Raw genomic sequence first — 25,443 nt, forward strand, 5'->3', positions numbered from 1 at the left:
AGGTGAATCTGATTGACTTTTGAGCTGTGACAGTTGGGTATATCCTCTCCCGACCCTCTATACATACTCGCCCCGGGTGCCTCTCTGTACCTTTGTGATTAGGTTAACAGTTTGCCCGGTACTGCTTGCCTCAGCGTGTTCTCATTTGTCCCTGGCCGCACCTCACTAATCCTTGCTGGGGCCCCCCCTTTTCTCTCTCTCTGTGTACAGCCCCCGCCTCTGTGTGGAGCACACATTTCCACATGCATGCATGCACACACAGTGACACGCACATACCTCAGCAGTATACACTCTGCACAGCCAGGCAGACAGTCAGCACCGAGAAGTCGAAATGGCAGCAGGGGGGAACCTTAAAATGCTTCGCCTGGGCAAGAGGACCTGGGAGGAGGGAGGATATCCAGACATCCAGGTAAATCTCCATCTGCCCTTGACCCCTAGCCCTAACGCTACCAGCAGACCATCCCTTTAATACCTGCTAACGTACACTAGATGGATATATTCATGCATTAGACACCATGAGATTTAAAGTTTGTATTAAGTCACCTGTCATGTTAGAAAAGAAGTAGAAATGAAGTTATATATTTTATTGCTGAAGAGCCTAGTATTGCAAGCTTTCGAGATTGACAGGTCTGTTTTATCAACAGTAATGTGTGGTACCCTATGATAGCAAGAAAAAGAAGATTTAGTAAATGCATTTTATTGATCCTTAATCCTCTTGTATTTTATTGTATTATAACTGTATTGTCTCCTTTTTATATTGTAAAGCGCGGCGTAAACTGTTGGCGCTATATAAATCCTGTATAATAATAATAATAATTGACGAACTTGATATATATTTAGTGCAAGTTTCCAAAAATACTCAGTTCTTCGTGTTAGGCATGGTGTCATCATCATCAATATACCTGATAAGGATATTATATATTTTAGTGCAAGTGCTCTGTGTCAGGCATGGGGGTCATCATTATGCCAGATAAAAGGTAACGAAGATGTGGTATTGGAATACATTTTAGTGCAACCTTCGAAAATACTCTCTTTTCCTTGTTGGGCATGGTGGCATCATTATACCCAATAAAGATACTTGAAATAATCAATTGAACAGATTTTTGTGCAATCTTTCTAGACTACTCTGTTCTCTTTGTCAGGCATAGAGACACTACTTTATCCAATTGAATATGTTTTAGTGCCATCTTTGGAGAATACTCAGTTCTCTTGTTTGGCATGGGGCCATCATTATGCCAGATGAAGGTAACAATGTAGTATTGGAATACATTTGATACAAGCGTTCAAGAACTCTGTTTTCGTTGTTGGGCATGGTCTCAACACTATACCTAATTCAAGATACTTGAATTAATAAACTGAACAGATTTTTTGTGCAATCTTTCTAGAGTTCTCTGTTATTTTTGTTAAGCATAGAGACATCACTATATCCAATGAAGATTCCTTGTATTGCTCAATTTAATATATTTTAGTGCCAGCTTTTGAGAATACTCAGGCATGGGGGAATCATTATACCCAATAAAGATACGTGTATTAGTCAATTAAGCATTTTGGTGAAAGCTTTTGAAAATACTCTGTTGTCTTAGTCAGGCATTGAGTTATCATTATACCCAACAAAGATACTTTGTATTAGTCAAATTAATATATTTTAATGCCAGCTTTTCAAAATACTCTGCTTTGTCAAGCAAAGGGTCATCATTATACCCAGCAAAGATACCTCGTATTAGTCAGTTGAATATATTTTAGTGCCAGCTTTCAATGATACTCAGTTCTCCCTGTTAGGCGTAGGGTCATCATTAACCCCATAAAGATACCTTGTTTTAGTCAAATTAATATATTTTAGTGGCAGCTTTTAAGAATACTCTGTGCTCTTTGTCAGGCATCGGGGGCAACATCATACCCAACAAAGATACCTTGTATTCGTCAGTTGAATCTATTTTAGTGCCAGCTTTCGAGAACACTCAGTTCCCCTTGTCAGCCATGGGGGTCATCATTATACCCAATGCCGATACGCTTTATTAGTCAATTGAATATATTTTAGAGCCAGCTTTCGAGAATACTCAGTTCTCTTTCATGGAGCCATCGTACCCAATAAAGATACTTTGCATTAGACAATTAAATATATTTTAGTGTCAGATTTCAATAATACTCATTTTACCTTGTTAGGCGTAGGGGTCATTATTATACCCCATAAAAAAAAAACCTTGCATTTGTCAATTGAATATGTTTTAGTGTCAGCTTTCGAGAATACTCTGTTCTCTTTGTCAGGCATTGGATCATCATTATACCCAACAAAGATACTTTTGTATTAGTCAATTGAATATAATTTTTTGGCAGCTTTCAAGGATACTCAGTTCTCCCTGTTAGGCATGGGGGTCATCATTATTCCCAATTAAAATACCTTATATTAGTCTATTCAGTGCGAGATTTGGAGAATACTCAGTTTTCTTTGGCAGGCATGATGGGGGTCATCATTATACCCAATGAAGATAAGTTTTATTAGTCAATTAAATATATTTTATTGCCAGCTTTTGAGTATGATCAGTCTTTGTTAGGCATTGTCTTATCAATATGGCAGATGAAGCTAATTTATATTGGCCATTTGAATACACTGTAGTGCAAGCTTTCGAGAATACTTATGGAGCATGAAAGTCATCATTATACCTAAAAAAAATAACTTGTATTAGTCAACTGAATATATTTTAGTGCACGCTTTTGAGAATATTCCATTTGGCATAATGTCATCATTATACCTGATGAAGATACCTCAAATTATCCATTTAAATATATATTAGAGTGCAAATTTTCGAGAATACTCCGTTCTCTTTGTCAGGCATGCTGGCACTATTATACTCAAAGAAGATACTTCATATTGCCCAGTTGAATATATTTTAGTGCAAGCTTTTAAGAATACTGCATTCTCCCTTTTTTTCCAGGCATGTGGTCATCATTATACCTGATAAAAATACCTTGTATTAGTCAAGTGAATATATTTTAGTGCGAACTTTTGATAATACTCGGTTTCTTTTTTTTTTTGGCGCAGTGTCATCATTATACCAGATGAAGATACTTCTTATTGTTCATTTAAATATATTTCAGTCCAAGCTTTGAATAATACTCCATTTTCTTTAACAGGCATGGTTATTTACTAAAGGCAAATCCACTTTGCACTACAAGTGCACTTTCAGTGCAATTTTTTTTCAGTGCAACTTTCAAGTGCACTTGTAGTGCAAAGTGGATTTGCTTTTCGTAAATAACCCACATGGTGTCCTTATCATTATACCCAATCAAGACACCTCATATTGGTCATTTGAATACATTTTACTGCAAGCTTTCGAGAATACTCGGACCTCTCTACCTTCCATGGTCCCATCTTTACTCCCTCAAGATATATTTAATTGGTCATCCACATTAATATTTTTTTAAGCAAGCTATCAAAAATACTTATTTCTTAAGTGGAGTATTGTGAAAATCATTCACTTAAATGTGTTCAGTTAGCCAATAAACAGCATTCCAAAAAAACCTTTGTCAAGTTATTAGAGCTACGTTGACAAAGGTGGACTACGTTCCACATCACTTAAGATACAATCCCAGTTAACCACAGAAAGTAGTGGACAGTTCCTTTAAATGGTCCAACATAAAATAATTAGCCTTCTGTTTAACAGTATCCGATATCATAACGGTAAGCTCTATCCTTTATTCTTACAACCACAAATCCTCACCTCCGCTTGAACTTTCCATAATTAAACTGATCCGGTTCCACTTTTAGGATTAACGACAGAATTGGTTGGGAACCACAACAAGTTGGGAAATATTAATTGTTATGACAGTGCTTTATTTTCAGAAGAGATTAGTGTCAAGCGGTATAATGGTAATAGCCGTCAGACATGCCGCCTGTGATGCGAATGTGTGATGGGAAATGGCGGTACGGCTGCACCAGACTGAACTTGCGCAGTGCTATCTAAAATTCTGTATGTAGGTCAACATGGAGTGAAAATAAGGACTTACTCTGGTGAGAGTGGAGCGCGTTATGTAAGTCGCGGCACGCTGGGCGGGTGGATGGAAAGGATAATAAAATATGGACAAGGAACATTTATTCATTGGCTGAGCGCCGTATCCTACAGCACAAGGGAGGGGGAGGGGGGCTCCCTATGGTGGTGGGTCAGATAAGGTTATATAGCAGATTACAGAGACAAAGCTTATTTGCCTGTATCGGGGCGGGGTTATTCTGATTGACGTGCGAGGAGAGACAAACTTGGCATGGAGATGCCGCGTGCACACTTACCGCTGCTTGAGGCACATTTTATCAACGTTATCTAAACACAACTAAAAATGAGAAGATAAGCTGTACTTGGGCAACTGAGCTTATATGAGGCTACAGTATGTGATTATGTTATGTGCAAGTTGGAGAAAAAAACCTGGGTACTTCAGTACTTCAGAAACTTATTAAAGGACTATGTAGATCAGGGGTCTCCAAACTTTCTAAACAAAGGGCCAGTTACCTTCAGGCTTTAGAAGGGCCAGACTGTGGCCATTGGAAGTAGAAAAGGTCCCGACATCAGTGGGGGAAAACAATGCCCCATCTTTGGTGTCAGTGGGAGTAATTGTGCCCCATCATTGGTGTCATTGGGCCCCATTGTTGGTGTTGTTGGGAGAAATTGTGCCCCGTCATTGGGAGGAATTGTGTCCCAACATTGGTGTTATTGGGTCCCATTGTTTGTGTCATTTGGAGAAACTGTTCCCCATCATTGGTCTCATTGGGAGGAATTGTGTCCCAACATTGAAGTCATTGGGAGAAATTGTGCCTCGTCATTGGTAGGAATTGTGCCCCTTCGTTGGTGTCACTGGGAGGATTTGTTTCCCTTCATTGTTGTCAGTGGGGAACTATGCCCCAGTATTGGTATCAGTAGATGAAATAGTGCCTCAAGGGCCGGTAAAAACAAGCAAAGGGCCGCATCTACCCCCCAGGGCCGCAGTTTGGAGGCCATTGATGCAGACGGACTTTGGGCTTGTGTAGATGTCATCAGTTTGAGATGCTTCTGAGATCATTCAGAATTCATTAACCTGCAGTTGACATCCTTCTGACCGGCTTGTAGGCCGTTGCAGTGCTGCAGTATTTCCACCGACCTGAAGGGGGCACTGTGCCATTACCTCAGGCTTGCAGGAGCCCACTGGGGACTAAGTTGTCCCCTTTCATGGGCTCCAGGTTCCACCTGGGGAGGCCAGCCTCTCCTAATGGACGCCAAAATCCTGTGAGACTTGGACCATCATCTTTGATACAGAAGTGCTTGACCTTCTGTGTCACTCCAGTGTTCCGCCAGTGTAGGGATAGGACAGGGACAAAGCTCTGCTTGGTAGAGAGAGAATAAGTGTAGTGCTAGGTAAAAGGAACCAGATGAGAACGGCTAGCACAGGTTTCCCTTACAGGGCATCACTTTTCTCCAGCTTCCTGGAATGTACCTCCTACCACCAGCTGGGCATTCCGCAGGGACTTTCTGGAGAGTAGAAAAACATCCTCTGTATTGCAATTAGCTGAACTACAATTGCATAGGATTCAAATTCTATGTCTTATTGAAGAGTTAACCTGCCTGTGGATAGTGTCAAGCCAGCAAGTGACTATACTGTCTCTACAGACAGGTCTAAAGTGGTATTTCAGTGAATAAAGCGGCATTTGAATCAGAACATTTACCATGAACACCATTAAGCAATGTTTAAGCATTAATGTGTGTCGATTTCTCTCGTTTCTTGGGTATGCTTTGTAAGCCCCCTACATGCTTTTAGTAGGTTTTGTATTCCTTTCGACTGGTACACAGATGCAAAACCCATTTGACAAAAGCCTGTACATAAAGGCCCTTTGCTTTTTTACATTTAAAGGACAACTGTATCCTTAGCAGAGTTGTGCTTAAATTAAAATTTCCCACCCCTGAGTGCAGCTTGCCGGGTAAAAGACTTATCTTCCATCTTCCTCTCCGTTCCAGCAATCTTCAATGTGCAGCCCTGTTTTGAAACCCAACAACTTTTTCAACAAAAATGTTCCTGTTGGGTCCTCTTCTGATTGCGCATGCCCATCCATGCCTATGGGATAGCCATGGACTGCTAGAGACCACCATCATTGGTGCCAATGAGAGGAATGCTGTTCCATCATTGGTGCCAGTGAGAGGAATGCTGTCCCATCATTGATGCCAGTGAGAGGAATGCTGTCCCATCATTGATGCCAGTGAGAGGAATGCTGTCCCATCATTGGTACCAGTGAGAGGAATAGTGCCCCATCATTGGTGACAGTGGTAGGAATAGTGCCCTATCATTGGTGTCAGTGGATGGAGTGGTGCCCCAAGGGCCAGATAAAGGTGAGCAAAGGGCCGAATCTGGCCCGCGGTTTGGAGACCACCAAATTAAAGAATAACTCTTGTAAAGGTACAGTTTTCCTTTTAAAATAAACCTGTCATAAGTTACATAGACTGCCATTGGTAATGAAAGTTGTAATGAAAGTTGCCTGGATGTCATGTTGGTTTTTTGGCTTCTGTATCGGGACTGGCTCCCAATCATGTGACTACTGTGACAGCCAATCACATGTGGTCACATGATCGTCAATCCTTCCTGCCCCTGGGCGCCCGCTGCTCTCCTCTCCTGATCTGAAAACTGCAGCGGGAGGGGCTGAGTTTCCCCCAGTAATGCCAGCCGGGAGGAGAGCGGCGGGCGGCCACGTGAGTGGCAGGCGGTCACGTGAGCGCCGAGCGGCGATATGTTTTAAGGTATAAAGTGGCATATTTTTAAAAAAGCACATACACTGGGGCACATAATTTAATGGAACACAGTGGATTGTAAGAATAAGACACAGTTATTTTAGCAGCCGAATGTGAGGCGTGGGGTGCAGAACGGCACAGTCTCTAGCCGACAGGCAGGGAGGGAGGGGTAGAGAGGAGAGACAGCGGGATGACAGAGGCATGTAAACTGACCACGGTATCATGGGTCAGCAGCCATGATAAACGTGGTCAGTTTACAGAGGGGAGGGTAACACCAGGCAGGATCAGCCAGGTATTTTAGATGATACAGAGGACCAAATTACACAGCACAAGCACTGTACTGTTATTCATAAAGGAACGCAATCATTTTTTTTTCATATTTAGGGTTAAACCGCTTTAATGCTTGTGCAGTACCTCAAATAAAGTAGATGGTCCCGGGACCAAAAATTGGCGCCTGCACTGCCTTTTATATGAATCCTTGTTCACTCTTTTGCTGTCCAGTATTTCTCCCATCACTGCCAACAGTTAAGCCCTGATGAAGGAGGCAATGTGATCCCTCGAAACACGGAGGCTTTACCTTTTGACATTTTATCAAGACTAATACATTTATACTGGACCTACTATAAACTTATGGCGCTCTCATCCTTTGCCTCTCCTGTGCAGGTTTGGACTTTCTGGCAGATCTGGCAGTGGATCTAGGTCAGTGGTTTTCAACTTATGAGCTCAATTTTTAATCCTATATACATACTCACATTGGTCCGAGGTGGACTATTGTAACTATGCAATAAAATCCAAACCTGGAATTCAATTATGAAGAAGAACTCCAGGTATTCATTCATTATTGGTACTTATATAGCGCCATCAATTTACACAGCACTTTACATATATATTGTACATTCACACCAGTCCCTGCCCTCAAGGAGCTTACAATCTAAGGTCTCTCACTGACATTCATACATACTAGGGTCAATTTAGACAGGATCCAATTAACCTACTAGCATGTCTTTGGCATGTGGAAGGAAACCGGAAAATGCACAGGGAGAACATGAAAACTCCATGCAGGTAGTGCCGTGGTTGGGATTCAAACCGACAACCCCTAGTGCTGCTGGGCAGAAGTGCTAACCACTTAGCCATTGATATGGATATTATTATGTAATTACATTGATCCAGCTTTGACCAATGTAACTGCATATACCATTCTTGTGGGATCCCTATAGACCAGTGTTTGTGAACTTATAAACTAAAGGAGGCCTCAAATGTGGCCCCTGACATCACCATCGCCAAACGCAATGATCAATATATGCAGTGGACGGGTGACACCCCCCCACAGGCAGTCACAAAAAAAAAAGTCCTTTAAGTGCACTGTTTTCGGGCGCTGGACACAGTGCACTATGGGAAGTGTGATGCCTATGCAATCACGAGATTCATTCGCACCTGCCCTGTGGCGCAATGGATTGCGTTGAAATGCTGCCCACCATAGTATCGCTATGAGTGCTTTGTTCTAGCTTGGCACCACCCTAGGACGGTGCTTTCCCTCCGAGTTATGACGTCACTTCTGGCTTCCCTGTGCCAGCGATAAACTAGAAGTGACGTCAGCAGCTCCGTGGAACGCACGGCCCGAGCGGAGCTATTTTGGTAAGCAATGTGTCTGCAGTGCACTCTCAGTGTGAAGTATGAGTAGGCAACCGGTACCTACGGTCTATAGTATAATTGTGTGACCAGAACCTGAGTCCGGTAGTATGAGTCTGTGACCAGAACCTCAGTTCTATAGTATGAGTCTGTGACCAGAACCTCAGTTCTATAGTATGAGTCTGTGACCAGTACAACAACCTTATAGAATTAATGTGAGACCAGTACCTCAGTCCTATAGGATAAGTGGGTGACGGGCACAGCAGCCCCATAGCATCAGTGTGACCAGCACAATGTATGTGTAAGTAGGTATTTATGTAAATATGTGTATGTGAGTTTATGTGTGTATGCGTGTGTATATGTATGTGTGTTTGTATGTATGTAAATATGTGTGTGTATGTATGTGACCTTATGTATGAATGTGTGTATGTGAGTCTATGTGTGTATATGAAAGTTTGTGAGTTTATGTATGTGCCTATGTATGTATATGTATGTATGTTACTTTTAACTGATAGTGTAGTTGAATGTGATGGGGTATATTTCCTGCTGTGACTGAAGCATGTGTATGACCTTAGCCGCTGCTTCTGCAGCTAAAGGCGGTGCAGCTGGGGGTGGTAAAAACATAGCTCAACCGCATGGTTTCACTGTCCTCAAATCTCATGTGTGAATGAGCCCCTAGGCTTGGATCACATCTGTGTGCTGGGTGTATGGCTGTCCTACCCAAAGAAACACTGGTAAGAAGTCCCTGACACTTAAAAAAATGTCAGCACATCAACTTCAGGGACAACATGTTCACTTGCTGCCTAATATATCACACTGGCTTTCAGATGCCATTGTAATCAGATAAACAGTATTATTCACAGATAATTGGTCAATGGTCATAATGTTATGGCTGATTGGTGTATGTGAATTGTGCGTATATACATTGTACATATATGACTTTTGTGTACATACAGTAATTGACTTGTGTGTTCATTGTATACAATGTACATATGCAGTATATGACCTGTGTAGATACATTGCACATAGAAATGACCTGTGGAATATATATATATATATATATATATATATATATATATATATATATATATATATATATATATATATATACCTGTGGGGTACACATTGTACAGATATGACCTGTTGGGTATAAATTGTCTGTGCGGCTGTGCTATATACCATGATCTGCGAGGTTGTGCTATATACCATGATCTGTGAGGCTGCACTATATACCATGATCTGTGAGGCTGCGCTATATACCATGATCTGTGAGGCTGCGCTATATACCATGATCTGTGAGGCTGCACTATATACCATGATCTGTGAGGCTGTGTTATATACCATGATCTGTGAGGCTGAGCTATATACTCTGTCCTGTGATGCTGAGCTATATACCCTGATCTGTGATACTGAGCTATTTACTCTGTCCTGTGATGCTGAGCTGTATACTCCTGACACTATGGGTGGAAGCAAGTGAAATACAGGGAACCGAGTGGCTGGATTCTATAATGGGTGGGGCTTATGAGAAGTGGAAGGGGTCAAAAAGGAAGGACGGGGTCTGGCGCCTCCCCATCCTAAGACTTCACCAGCCGCCACTGAATATGTGTAATGCTTGAGAGGACTGTCAGAGACTGCGGATCTAATAGAGGAAATGAGGGTCAGAGAGTGAGGACAGGATACATTGTTGGTGGGGAGATGCTGCAGAAAGCAATAGGAAACTGGGAAGATGTTACATGAGGCTGGTAGAGATCAATGTTATCACTCTAATGAATGTTCTCACTACAGACTGCTGAGGGCCGCACATCACATACCAAAGGGCCACATGCAACCTTTGGGCCACAGGTTGGGCACCAGAGATCTAGGTAGTGAAGTAGGGCAGGACATGTAAGTACTGGCTCCCTCCTGTAAAGTGAAATGGTTACATTGCCTAGAACAGACACCAAGACAAATAGAGGGGGCAGATCTGCCCAGTGGGTACACAGACAGCAGTAAAAACTGGCCTAATTATCCCCTTGGGATCCCTCCAGCTATATCAGTCTAGTACAGTGGCGGCTGGTGCTCTATTTTTTTGGGGGGGGGGCAGCAAACAAACCACCGGACCCCCCTGGTCACTCGGTGGGTCGATCAATCAGTTGAAACACCCACTCCACTCCAGTCGTTCTCCCTTCCATCAGCCCCGCACTTACCCCATCCAGGCCGCAGGCAGCTACAGCGGCTTCTCCCTGCTTCTCCTCCTCGGCTCCTCCCCCCTGCTCCTGGCCAATACGATCGCTTCTCCAGTCTGGTCCAATCCATGCGTCCGGCAACCTGGCCTGCATGTAGATTAGGGGCCAGGCGCATGGATAGGGGGATGGTGTACTGGTCCAGTACTCGCTTTATTCAGTAGTGCCAAGCCCTGATGAACAGCGACCCTCTGAACCCTGAAATGTGATGGCTTTTTATGATACAGAAGTGTGAAAGAAATACAATCTAAGCTTTATATGTTCTGCTTTTAGCACTTTCTTCCCTGTGCAAACCTGCAGTAAGAACTTGACAGAGGCTCAAACCCTTATCTATGCTATACAAAATGTTTTGGCTTTAGATATACAGTACTTTAACTTTTCCCAGCACTGAGCCCTGTTAGCATGCAAAAGAAACCAATTCTTCTCATACACCAGTGACTTGATCCGGCCCTCTGCCCTGTATAGGTGTCAGGGGTCCCGTTTCATTCAAGTCAGTCCTGATACATTCATATGTATAAAATGCAATAAATCTTTATGTTGCGATTTTGGGTACAGTTTCCAAAATGTTGCTAATATTTATTTATTGGTATTGCACAGCACTAAGGGGTGTATTGATAAAACATTCATTGGATGAATGTCACACACATTTGTACATGCTCAAATTTTGGCCGCAATTTCTGTATTATATCAAAAACTATGATCACCAGCTTCATCTAGTGGCCAAAATGTAGTATATTTTCTCATTTAGGTATTTCAGAAAACTATACTGCATTTTGGCCACTAGATGGAGCTGATGATCATAGGAATTTTTAACCACTTAAAGTGGTGTTCCGGCCAAAATTATACTTTTTAAATAAAAATACCCCTATAATACACAAGCTTAATGTATTCTAGTAAAGTTAGTCTGTAAACTAAGGTCTGTTTTGTTAGTTTATAGCAGTAGTTTGTTATTTTATAAACTTACAGCAGGCCGTGGCCATCTTAAGTCTGGGCATCTGAAGCCAGACTGTATTTCTTCCTGGATATCATCCTTGCAGATCTCGCACATGCTCAGTGCAGCACAAGCAGTGTAATAGGTTTCAGGTCAGGTTTCCATAGCAACGGCAGTGTCAGAGGAAGTTGCCACCCCTTCCCAGAAGGCATTGCAAACAGGAAATGATGCGACGGGCCGCGGCCAGGGAGGAGGAAGTGAAAAATGAATACAGCAAGTGCTGAGAAAAAAATTTTTAAAATATCCAATTCGTTTACAGTGCACAGTTTAGTGAGGGATGCGGAAGAGTTGTAAAAGTGGGTGGAACTCCACTTTAAGGACCGAGCCTCTTTTTGAGATGTGTTGTTTACAAGTTAAAATCATTTTTTTTTTTTTTTGCTAGAAAATTACTTAGAACCCCCAAACATTATACTTTTTTCCCCTAACACCCTAGAGAATAAAATGGAGGTCGTTGCAATACTTTCTGTCACACCGTATTTGCGCAGCGGTCTTGCAAGTGCACTTTTTATGAAAAAAATACACTTTTTTGAATTAAAAAATAAGACAACAGTAAAGTTAGCCCAATTTTTTTTTTTTATACAGTGAAAGATAATGTTACACTGACTAAATTGATACCCAACATGTCACGCTTCAAAATTGCGCCCGCTTGTGGAATGGCGAAAAAAACTTTTACCCTTAAAAATCTCCATAGGCGATGTTTAAAAAATTCTACAGGTTGCATGTTTTATGATAAAAGAGAAGATCTAGGGCTAGAAATATTGCTCTCGCTCTACCGATCGCGGCGATACCTCACATGTGTGATTTGAACACCGTTTTCATATGCCGGCACTGCTCACGTATGCGTTCGCTTCTGCATGCAAAATTGTCGGGACAGGGCGCATTTTCTTTTATTATTGCACTGTTTTAAAAAAAATTAAAAATTGTGTCACTTTTATTCCTATTACAAGGGATGTTTACATCCCTTGTAATAGAAAAAAAGCATGACAGGTCCTCTTAAATATGAGATCTGGGGTCAAAAAGACATCAGATCTCATATTTACAAAAAAAAAAAATTGTCATTTACATTTTTTTTTTAAAATGGCCCTTTAAGAGCTATGGGCGGAAGTGACTTTTGAAGTCGCTTCCGCCCTGCATGGTTATGGAGACGGGTTGGGGCCATCTTCTCCTCACTCATCTCGATGCCCAGCAAGGGCCCCTCTCCCACCGCCGATAAAAATGATCTTGCGGCGAATCCGCCGCAGAGACCACTTTTATTGGAAACCGCACCGCCGGCTGAAGAAGAAGAAGATACCTGGGTTATGGCAGCTAGCTGCTGCCATAACAACGATGCATACTAGCACATTATGCCTTTACCTTGCCAGTACAAAAAAAAAAAAAAATTGTCCCGCGGTTTACAACCGCTTTAAAGTGATTCTAAAGGTTTTTTTTTTGCCTTAATGCATTCTCTGGATTAAAGTGTTACTAAACCCACGACAGTAAAATCATGCAGTAAAGCATGCTTGTTATACTCACGTGTGGAACCTAAGGGGTACATGATCCTCTGCATTGTGTAAAAAGGCTGTCAGATCCTGTCACTTCTGTTCCTCTCCTTCTTCCACTGCCCCCAATCCATCTCCCAATAGAACAGAGCCTTGGGGACAAGCTGCACATACTCAGTTTGGTCTGTATTGCTAGAGAGTTTTTTTTTTTTTCTTGTGAGAGTTCATGTGATCGGCACACAGCCAATCAGCACTGTCCAGACAGAGGGTCAGGGGTCCTGCAGCCTTATAGGGCAATCAGGGGAGAATTAAAACTCCTCCTACAAGCTTCAACCAGACACTGATAGAAGTCACAAGACTGCTATATACTGCTGATGAGAAAAGGTATTTAGCAGTTTATATTTACGAAAATAATTGCATTCCATGTTCTGTGTACTGTGGGAGACCAGATATAGTGAATGCAGAGTCCGGGGTTTAGTAAAACCTTAAGGTAAAAAAACCTTCCACTGTGTGCCCCCCCTCCCCCTCTTCCCCCTTTATAACACTTACCTGACTTCTGTATCAATCCGGCGCTATGCCCGGCTACAAGTCTTCTCTCCCTCTCTTCCTGGTCTCACAGGCTTTGCTGAGAACAAAGAGAGCCATTGGCTCTTGCTGCTGTCAGTCAAATCCTGTAAGCAGAGAGCAGGGGGCAGAGCTGAGCAGCGCTATGCCTGTCAATGGACGCACATTGCCCAGCTCGGGATCGAGCCCTGGATGTCTGCTCCCATAGCAAGCGGCTTGCAATGCGGGCAGTCACAGAAGAGGAGGAGCCAAGATCGTTGGCGGGGGTTCCCAGAAGAGGAGGTAAGGGGCGGCTCTATGCAATGCATTTTAATCCACGCCTCTTACACTATTTAGAAGTTTTCATGACATCACATGCCCCTTCCTTATCACTCTGTAAACCGCTGGTACCCAGCCTGTGGTCCAAGGACCGCAATTAGCCCTTTGGCACTTAGTCTGTGTAGTCTGTGTTCAATGCAACCCCCAATCCACAATATAAAAGCACACCTCCCAACTTTTTGAGATGGGAATGAGGGACACCTATCAGCAAAAGTACGCAGGCATAGCACACACCCCTTTCCACGCCCCCTTAAAGGAGAATTGTACAAAAAAGCAAGATTGTTTAAACCCACAAGTGCTTTTTTTTACCACTACTATTCCTTTATATTGGCTTTTGGAATTTACAAATGCAGCAATTTAGAAATCAGATGAAAGGTTTAGCGCCGGGAAACACTTTCTGATAGAAAAAAAGTGCATTTTCTATACAGCTATATAGATCAGACCAAAATGAGGGACAAATGAGGAGGAATGAGGGACAGAGGGACATTGCTCCAAATCAGGGACAGTCCCTCTAAATCAGGGACAGTTGGGAGCTATGTAAAAGAGTATGTTTTTTTTATACTCCATCCCTCACCCCCCAAAATCGCCCCCACCTAGACAAGGACGTGTCCTGCTCCTGCATCTTTCTGGGAAATCCTGTTCACATATCCCCGGAGGCTACAGGAACACACAGCGGCTGGAGGGGGGACCTGGTGATGTGTGGCCGAATAGCGCCGCGAAATCGATGGTAAAGTGCCGCTAAAAGTGCCGCGATGCACCCACCACCCCAGTGTGAAAGGGGCCTTAAGATAACCCTGCATAACAGATAGCAAGTGGATAGCAAGAAAAGCAGAGGGGATGGAGTTCCTCTTTAACTTTTTTTCTGTGCAGTTTATCCCTTTTATGTTTTTTTTTTTTTTCTTTGATCTTTCTTTGATCTTTTCTAATGCTGAGAAAAAATATGAAATTTGGCACATCTAATTAGCTGGGCTGTGAGGGGCACAAATGTGGGAGCATTGATTTGTAGAAATGTGCATTCGTTATCGTCCGAATGCATTTTCGTTCCGAATTTCTGGGATTTTCGTGTTCGTTTTGACAAAATGATAACGATTGCGCAGAATCCGGAATCCGAAAGATCCGAAATTTAAAAAATACTTCATTTTCCTATATCCATTATATTTTTATATTGTTGCGACAACAGTTCGATATAAATAGATTCGACATGACGGGGACAATAGTGATCTGTGTCTATCGAACCTGCAGTCGAATGTTCCTAATCTAACTCTATTAGTCCAAGATTATTCGATATAGAGAGAAAAGATTCGACATTGTAGAGGCAAGAAGATTTGACGAAGCAGTTAAAAAAACATACAATCGCCGTGAGCGGACATTTACAGTCAAATGCTTTGCCCATAGGCTAGAAGAATTCTAATGTTGTTGGACTAGTAATAATAATTAATAATTATAATTATTACTAGTCAAACAACATTAGAATTCTGCTATAGCTTGTGGGCGGAGCATTCAGCCGGAAATGTACGATCGCGCCGTCGTACAGTTTAGCTGCATCGTTGAATCTTCTTAGAACATCCGGCAGACACCATAAGCCTTCAATCAGCAGATTTGACCTTAATTCATTCGGATTTTCAAACAATTGCATTTTTTAATTAAAAAAATAATTGAATAAAAATGAATTTCAGGAGTAACTAAATAAATATATTTTTCAGGCAACACCGAAAATTCCAAAACAAAATATTTCAGCGTGAACATGCTTGCTTGATTTGTAAAGGGGCTGGCAGAATGGTGCAGTTTGTCCTCCGTCCAGTAGGTGGCGCTGTGCCACTGTGCCAATGAAGAGAAATCTCTAAAGGAAAATTGATGCTTGAGAGACTCCATAGGTGTCACAGAGGTTGCATCTTTCTGATTGGATGCTGTGACTTTTGGTGTATCTCTGGCAGCCATTTGTTGGATGGGATTCTATAGATTGGGGTACCTGCAACGTTTATGATTGTGCCTGAAGCGAATGGATAGGTGAGGAACAGACAGACCTGTTTATTAGGGAAAATAACCGTGCGGGGACACATCTGATTTCTCCCCAAGAATTCTGGTATCTGGATTGACATTTGGGGACTTCCTCAGCAGAATAGCATCCTTACGTCACTATCTGCTACCCCTCCAGAAATATATACTGCAATGCTGAGCCATTACTGAGTGAAATACTACTTACTGCTAAACTCTGCCATTGCCGAGTAATCTGCTGTTACAACACTGTGCTGTACTGAGTGTATTATCACTGCAACATTCATGACCGTTCTCTTGGAACTATACGGACACGTGCGGTTCGGGTTTTTTCCGCTCCAAATTAACATTCGAACAAATTTTTCGTTATTCGGATATATCCGAATACCCGTATTACAATATAAACATTTTTGACCAAATAACGAAACAAAATTTGTCCGAATTTCGGAAATTTGATACTGAAATTTGGATCAAATTTTACACCGAACTCCAGTCGAATTCTAACTGTACACATATTGCTAAAATCAAAGACTGTGTGTGTTAATAGAGTATCATTTCGACTTAATGCTGCTTTTGTTAAGCCAAAGGTGACTTGACCTCTTCCCGTCCGCGCTATACGGCTGCAGCGCGGACCTACTTTGCCGGGAGGGCCTCCATAGACGTCCTCCCGTGCTCAAGTGGCCTGGGCGCCCCCTGCAGTCTATGAGACTCGGCTGAGATCGGAGTAAGGGGTCGTCCCCTTACCACGTGATCAGCTATCAGCCAATGACAGCTGATCATGTGATGTAAACGGAGCCGGTAATCGGCTATTTTTTTCCTCACGCTGGTAGCGCGAGGAAAAAAAGAAGGCCGATCACCGGCGGCTGTCAGAGGGACATCGGCCCTGATCGTGGAAAGCCTCTGTGGAGGCTTCTGTGCCCACCTGTGCCACCTACCAGTGCACAACAGTGCTGCCTACCAGTGCCACCTACCAGTGCCCCCAGTACCACCCATCAGTGCCCACAGTGTCACCTATCAGTGCCCACAGTGCCACCTATAAATGTCACCAATCAGTGCCTCATCACGAGTGCTGCCTATCAATACCACCTACCAGTGCCTATCAGTGCCCATCAGTGCCACCTACCAGTGCCCATCAGTGACATCTATCAGTGCCCATCAGTGCCACCCATCAGTGCCACTCATCAGTGCCACCCATCAAGGCCCATCAGTGCCGTCCTATCAGTACCTATCAGTGTCGCCTTTTCTGTGCCCATCAGTGCAGACGATCAGCGCCCATCAGTGCAGCCTCATCAGTGAATATCAATGAAGGAGAAAAATTACCCATTTGCAAAATTTTATAACAAACTGTGAAACATGTTTTTCTTTCCAAAATTTCTGTCTTTTTTTGTTTGTTTAGCAAAAAATAAAAACCCCAGTGGTGATTAAATACCACCAAAAGAAGGCTCCATTTGTGTGAAAAACATGATAAAAATTTCATTTGAGTACAGTGTAGCATGACCGCGTAATTGTCATTCAAAGTGTGACAGCGCTGAAAGCTGAAAATTGGCCTGGGCAGGAGGGGGGTTTAAAGCGGTTGTATAGTCAAATTTTTATCTTTTACCTACAGGTAAGCCTATAATAAGGCTTACCTGTAGGTAAAAAAAAATATACAGTTTAGGAGATATTCCCCTTGCAATGAGCCGCTGACTGCAGCGGTGCATGCGCACAGGGGATTCTCGGCTGAAAGCCCGGCAGATGCCGGACCTTGCCGAAAAGAAGTCTCCCGCGCGCACGTGCAGGAGTGACGACATCACAGCTCCAGCCGCTCACAGCGCTTGAGCCGCGATACCCGGAAGACACGCCGAGGCAACATGTCAGCTACCTCGGCGTGGACCAGGTGAGATACCGATGCCTCGTTCTAAGGTAAGTATTTCATAATGAGCTAGTATGCGGTGCATACTAGCTCATTATGCTTTTTTCCTTACAGGTGTATAAAAAACAAAAAAAGTGTCAGCAGGTTTACTACCTCTTTAAGTGCCCAATAAGCAAGTGGTTAAAGAGTCATTGTGATCATTTCATGAAGATTTTTCTTTTGTTAGTTTGCTTTGTCACATTCAAATCGAAAAAAAAATCTAAAGTTTTCGATTCGAGCAATTCAAAGTTTATTGATTCGAACGTTTCGAATTGAAAAAAAAATCGGTGAATTTGAAGAAAATTAAAAAAAAAAACATAAAACGAATTCCAAATACAAATTAAACTAAATCTAATAACTAGATCAGGGGTCAGCAGGACACTACAGTGGGGGGTGCAGGGGTCAGAGGTCACTACAGTGGGAGGTACAGAGGACACTACAGTGGGGGGGGGGTGCAGGGGACAGAGGACACTACAGTGGGGGGGGACAGAGGACACTACAGTGGGGGGGGGGGGGGCGGGTGCAAGGGACAGAGGACACTACAGTGGGGGGTGGGCAGGGCACAGAGGACACTACAGTGGGGGTGCAGAGGACACTACAGTGGGGGGGTGCAGGGGACACTACAGTGGGGGGGGTGCAGGGGACAGAGGGCACTACAGTGGGGGGGTGCAGGGGACAGAGGACACTAAAGTGGGGGGGGTGCAGGGGACAGAGGACACTACAGTGGGGGGGACAGAGGACACTACAGTGGGGGGGGGTGCAGGGCACAGAGGACACATTTCTAGGGATACAGAGAACACTGCAATAGGGGGGACCCTAATAGGAACCCCATCTCACTTGGGGACAGGGCCCCCATCATCCCTGGGGCCTGGGACCCCACCTCGCTTGGGGCCAGGGACCCCATCACCCCTGGAGACTGGGCCCCCATCTCCCCTAAGAATAGGAACTCCATTTACCCTAGGGACAGAAACCCCATCTCCAGACCATGCTGGCTGGCAGGGCTGGCATCAGCCACCCTTGGGTGCCAGGATGGGGGAGGGGGGCAGTAAAATCTGGATTAGTGAAGCACCTTAAAGCGAGGTAAACCTGTACTGTTAATATTAATATGTTAAGATTTGTATTATCTTCATTTATTAGCAGGTGAATGCGACCCTCCATGCATTCACATACATTGAATCCGGCCCTTAAGAGGAAAAAGGTTGCTGACCCCAGAACTAGATTAACAAAATTAAATGAAACACATTTTTTTCGTCATGCACATGTCTTATGGTAACCCACAGTCTGCTATCTGCACCACTAATTACAATTACTTCTGTTAATTGCACTTCAGTATACAAGAAATGATATAATATTCTGGACTGTGTGTGTGATCTCCCCCAGATTGGGTACCTCAGCCACCCACAGGCTGTAATAGTGATCTCTAAGCAGTCTCATGTAATTTGTCTCTCCTTTATGACTGTCTGTTCAATATGTCCTCAGTTTACAACAATCCCTATAGTATGTCCGCAGTCTCTGACCATCTCCTGTATCATGTCTGCAGTCTCTGACCATCTCTTGTATCATGTCTGCAGTCTCTGACCATCTCCTGTATCATGTCTGCAGTCTCTGACCATCTCCTGTATCATGTCTGCAGTCTCTGACCATCTCCTGTATCGTGTCTGCAGTCTCTGACCATCTCTTGTATCATGTCTGCAGTCTCTGACCATCTCCTGTATCATGTCTGCAGTCTCTGACCATCTCCTGTATCATGTCTGCAGTCTCTGACCATCTCTTGTATCATGTCTGCAGTCTCTGACCATCTCTTGTATCATGTCTGCAGTCTCTGACCATCTCTTGTATCATGTCTGCAGTCTCTGACCATCTCCTGTATCATGTCTGCAGTCTCTGACCATCTCCTGTATCATGTCTGCAGTCTCTGACCATCTCATGTATCATGTCTGCAGTCTCTGACCATCTCTTGTATCATGTCTGTAGTCTCTGACCATTTCTTGTATCACGTCTGCAGTCTCTGATCATCTCTTGTATCATGTCTGCAGTCTCTGATCATCTCTTGTATCATGTCTGTAGTCTCTGATCATCTCTTGTATCATGTCTGCAGTCTCTGATCATCTCTTGTCTCATGTCTGCAATCTCTGACCATCTCTTGTATCATGTCTGCAGTCTCTGACAGTTATAGCATTACATTCCCTAAATATTATGTGTGGCCCTGGTGATGTCCAGACTCCAGGGCCACATATAAGACCCCTATAATCATGTAAATTGCCAGACTCACTGTATTTGTATAATAACTCCATAACAAGCACTGCTATAAACAGTCTTCCCCGGTGGTCATTATCCATGAACACAATTGCAGGGAAACTCTCGCTTTCGGTTTTGTAGAGTGATGCAATGTCACCTCCCATCCCCCAGAGGTCCCCACCATAGCAGGATGTCAGTGGTAGCAGCACAGACAATGACTCTTGCGGGGCAGAGACTTCTGTATAGAGGAAGTGTGCCTTACCCTGCACAGATCACTTTATAACTGCACAGCTATGCAGGTGAGTCACAGCAGGTAGGAGATGGTACCCTGAGCATTGTATCGCTAGCATAGACTGGAGCGACGTGCAGAGGAGATTTAACCCCTCACTGACAGCTGCCTCTATTTAAATCCCTGTTACCAATCAGCAGCTATAGTGAGGAGTTCAGTCTCTGACATGCAGTGTAGATCAGCTCTGTGAGATTGATACATTGTATGTGGATGCGATTAAACCCCCGTTCACATCGGCGCAATGTCAAATCGCAGCCTATTGCCGGCAACGGCACCGATATACAAAAGTAGTTCCTGCACTACTTTTGGCGACTTCAGTAGACATCTGTGCATGAATCTCGCAATTCGGCCCTGAAGTTGCACTGACATGCGGCGTTGAAATCGTGCGAGTTCAGATGAAGTTGCACAATTTCAAAGCCGTTATTCAGTGTGAACAAGGGGCTTAGTGGATCTAATCCTAGGAGCAACAATGTAACATATCGCAGCTTACAAGTCTTTAGATGTGGTGGCTGCATTACTTTTATACTTTTTTTTGGCTTTGTTCTACCTTTTTGTTTTTACCTGGTGATCCTGCCAGTAACACACTTCCTGTTCTAGAGTGACAATGCTCACTTTTTTATTTGAGTGTTTTTGTTTGTCTATGTGTATGTTTTTTTTTATTTATGTGTATTGAGTGTTTTGTGTGTGTGTGTGTATGTGTGGTTTTTATTTATTTATTTATTTTTTGTTTGTATTTATTTTTAGAGTGTTTGTGTATTTTTTTTAGAGAGGTTTTTGTGTGGGTGTTTTTATTTATTTGTATTTCTTGTTTTTTTTCTCTTTCGTGTTTTTTGTGTGTGTGTGTTTTTATTTATTTTATTTTTTGTTGTTGTTTTGTTTTTCTTTTTAGAGTGTTTTTTTATTTGTGTTTTTTTTTTTTTTTTTTGTCTGTTTTTTGTTGATGTACTGCCTCTCTTCCCTCCCATCAACATACTGATGACACTTTTAAACAAAATCTTTTTTTTGTTTTCATTACATACCTTATATTGGCCTCAGTGATGTCGCCACTGGGTCTCTGTGCTTCCCTATGCAATGCAGGCAGATCATGGCTGTGATGGGAGGGTCCGGCAGGGGGCTGTACATAGCTTCCTGAAAACGTCACAGCACCCTGCACTCTTTGCAAGAGTCCTCAGCCCTGATGCAAGAAGTGGGCTGGCTCCTGAAAGGATTCATGCAAACGTCAAAATGCCTTGATGGGTGGGTGTCAATGGGCTTTCCTAGGCAGACTGTATTTGCACGCAGACCACCCTAGGACAGTGTTCCTTAACTCCAGTCCTCAAGGCGCTCCAACAGGTCATGTTTTCAGGATTTCCCTCAGATGACTAAGGCAGTGAAACTGATCAAATCACCTGTGCAAAATAATAGAAATCCTGAAAACATGACCTGTTGGGGCACCTTGAGGACTGGAGTTGAGAAACGCTGCCATAGGTAATGCCCTCATGTGATATGGAGCCTCCGGGGAGGAGAGGCTCACATAGAGTTGCCACCTCATCCCATTAAACCCGAACACCTTTGAATTACACAGGTTCTGAGGCTAATTAAATGCAGATAAGGCACCAAGTGTGTTTAATTACCACCTTAATCGGCCACAGAACCTGTGTAAATAATAGGTGTTCGGGTTTAAAGGGATGAGGTGGCAACCATAGGCTCACAGGCCGAGGGAGGAGAGGCTCACAGGCCGAGGGAGGAGAGGCTCACAAGGCTCACAGGCCGGGCAGGAGAGGCTCACAGGGCGGGGAGGAGAGGCTCACAGGGCGGGGAGGAGAGGCCCACAAGGCTCACAGGCCGGGGAGGAGAGGCTCACAGGCCGGGGAGGAGAGGCTCACGAGGCTCACAGGCCTGGGGAGGAGAGGCTCACAAGGCTCACAGGCCGGGGAGGAGAGGCTCACAGGCCGGGGAGGAGAGGCTCACGAGGCTCACAGGCCTGGGGAGGAGAGGCTCACAAGGCTCACAGGCCGGGGAGGAGAGGCTCACGAGGCTCACAGGCCTGGGGAGGAGAGCCTCACAGGCCTGGGGAGGAGAGCCTCACAGGCCTGGGGAGGAGAGCCTCACAGGCCTGGGGAGGAGAGGCTCACAGGCCGGGGAGGAGAGGCTCACAGGCCGGGGAGGAGAGGCTCACAGGCCAAGGGAGGAGAGGCTCACAAGGCTCACAGGCCGAGGGAGGAGAGGCTCACAAGGCTCACAGGCCGGGGAGGAGAGGCTCAAAAGGCTCACAGGCCGAGGGAGGAGAGGCTCACAAGGCTCACAGGCCGAGGGAGGAGAGGCTCACAAGGCTCGCAGGCCGGGGAGGAGAGGCTCACAAGGCTCACAGGCCTATGGAGGAGAGGCTCACGAGGCTCACAGGCCGGGGAGGAGAGGCTCACAGGCCTAGGGAGGAGAGGCTCACGAGGCTCACAGGCCGGGGAGGAGAGGCTCACAGGCCGGGGAGGAGAGGCTCACGAGGCTCACAGGCCTGGGGAGGAGAGGCTCACGAGGCTCACAGGCCTGGGGAGGAGAGGCTCACAGGCCTGGGGAGGAGAGGCTCACAAGGCTCACAGGCCGGGCAGGAGAGGCTCACAGGGCGGGGAGGAGAGGCTCACAGGGCGGGGAGGAGAGGCCCACAAGGCTCACAGGCCGGGGAGGAGAGGCTCACAGGCCGGGGAGGAGAGGCTCACGAGGCTCACAGGCCTGGGGAGGAGAGGCTCACGAGGCTCACAGGCCGGGGAGGAGAGGCTCACAGGCCGGGGAGGAGAGGCTCACGAGGCTCACAGGCCTGGGGAGGAGAGGCTCACAAGGCTCACAGGCCGGGGAGGAGAGGCTCACAGGCCTGGGGAGGAGAGCCTCACAGGCCTGGGGAGGAGAGCCTCACAGGCCTGGGGAGGAGAGCCTCACAGGCCTGGGGAGGAGAGCCTCACAGGCCTGGGGAGGAGAGCCTCACAGGCCTGGGGAGGAGAGCCTCACAGGCCTGGGGAGGAGAGGCTCACAGGCCGGGGAGGAGAGGCTCACAGGCCAAGGGAGGAGAGGCTCACAAGGCTCACAGGCCGAGGGAGGAGAGGCTCACAAGGCTCACAGGCCGGGGAGGAGAGGCTCAAAAGGCTCACAGGCCGAGGGAGGAGAGGCTCACAAGGCTCACAGGCCGAGGGAGGAGAGGCTCACAAGGCTCACAGGCCGAGGGAGGAGAGGCTCACAAGGCTCACAGGTCGGGGAGGAGAGGCTCACAAGGCTCACAGGCCTAGGGAGGAGAGGCTCACAGGCCTAGGGAGGAGAGGCTCACGAGGCTCACAGGCCGGGGAGGAGAGGCTCACGAGGCTCACAGGCCGGGGAGGAGAGGCTCACGAGGCTCACAGGCCTGGGGAGGAGAGGCTCACGAGGCTCACAGGCCTGGGGAGGAGAGGCTCACAGGCCTGGGGAGGAGAGGCTCACAAGGCTCACAGGCCCGGGGAGGAGAGGCGCACAGGTCCAAGAGGAAAGGCTAGATGGAGCTGGATGTCCTCCAGCCAGCAAATGAGTCGGGATCTATCTGACTTACTGCAGCTTCTAATGTACATTGTGAGAAGCTCACAGTGTGCAGTCAAATCACAATAAGCTATTTCAGTCCAGGAGAGGAGCCAGGACAACTTTGCAAGACTGGAGGGAAGGCTGGACGTCAGATTGAACATGTTTGCAGCACATGTGTGAAAATGCGTGTAAATCACACAGAAGCATAGACAGGTCCTCAGACTAGCTCTGGGAGGAAGTATAGACCGGTTACTCTCCTAGTTGATGATTCAGAAGTGCGGTCAGATAATTAATCTCGCCTTATCAGACATCACCTAGGCAGGATTGTATTACAGTTGCCAGGTGTGTGTGTGTACATAGTTAGTCACATTGAAAAAAGACACAAGTCCGTCTAGTTCAACCTAGGGGGGGTAAAAATAAATCATACAATCCCAAATACCCAATCCTTCACCCACAGTTGATCCAGAGGAAGGTGAAAAACCCCAGCAAAGCATGATCTAATTTGCTACAGCAGGGGAAAAAAAATTCCTTCCTGATCCCCCGAGAGGCAATCAGATTTTCCCTGGATCAACTTTACCTATAAATGTCAGTACCCAGTTATATTCTGTACATTTAGGAAAGAATCCAGGCCTTAGGGTCCTTTTACACTGGGGCGGTTTGCAGGCGCTATTGCGCTAATAATAGCGCCTGCAAACCGACCCGAAAGTGCCGCTGCTTTCATTCCAGTGTGAAAGCCCCGAGGGCGATGCGCTGGCAGGATGGTAAAAAAAGTCCTGCTAGCAGCATCTTCGGATCGGTGAAGGAGCGGAGTGTATACCGCTCCTTCACCGCTCCTGCCCATTGAAATCAATGGGATGGCGCGGCTATACCGTCGGCAAAAGCGCCTCTGCGGTGGTTTTTAACCATTTCTCGGCCGCTAGCGGGGGGAAAAACCGCCCCGCTAGCGGCCGCATACCGACGGTAAAGCGCCGCTTACAATAGCGGCGCTTTACCGCCGACGCCGTCGCCCGCCCCAGTGTGAAAGGGCTCTTAGAAAAATGGGAAAAAACACATATGGGAGAGATGAATAGTATTCGCCATGTTGCCTTATTCTCCAACTCTGTTTACCTTGCTTGCCTGCTACAGTGTGGACTATGCACTTTATTATCTGGCCAGATTTTTAGAGGTATTGTAATTCAATTATATTGTGACATTTGGTAACTCTTATGATTAAAAATTTCTCATGAATCTTTTGCAACATCTTTGATTATGTCGACATTGCTGTTGAAAGCCCCAATGGGGAAACCTTTCCATTTACACAGAATCCAATAAAGCAATCTACTGAGCTGTCCAGAACCACCTTTGGAGGGAGTCTATTCCACATTCTTACAGCTCTTACTGTGAAGAAATCTTTCCGTATTTGGAGATGAAATTTCTTTTCCTCTAGACGTAAAGTGTGCCCCCTTGTCCTCTGTGATGACCTTAATGTGAATAACACCAAGTTCACTATATGGACCCCTTATATATTTGTACATGTTGATCATATCCCCCCTTCATCTCCTCTTCTCAAGAGAGAATAAATTCAGTTCCTCT

The 25,443-nt window shown here is 45.2% G+C and overlaps 1 protein-coding gene across 4 annotated transcripts in view; it reads left to right on the plus strand.

Moving 5' to 3' along the window:
* The first annotated feature begins 246 nt into the window (after window positions 1–246).
* DNPEP (aspartyl aminopeptidase) overlaps window positions 247–25,443 on the plus strand; it is a 101,753-nt gene continuing 76,556 nt past the window's right edge. Inside the window, exon 1 of one of the 4 annotated variants that reach the window (XM_073634322.1) lies at window positions 247–409. In XM_073634322.1, coding sequence (XP_073490423.1) covers window positions 332–409 — 78 coding nt within the window. In that variant the 5' untranslated portion in view covers window positions 247–331. Of the gene's footprint in view, window positions 410–20,228; window positions 20,380–25,443 lie in introns of those variants that run through there. The other 3 variants (XM_073634323.1, XM_073634324.1, XM_073634325.1) reach the window with 3 other exon arrangements.

The sequence above is a fragment of the Aquarana catesbeiana genome, linkage group LG06, assembly GCF_042186555.1.
Source record: "Aquarana catesbeiana isolate 2022-GZ linkage group LG06, ASM4218655v1, whole genome shotgun sequence".
NCBI lineage: Eukaryota > Metazoa > Chordata > Amphibia > Anura > Ranidae > Aquarana > Aquarana catesbeiana.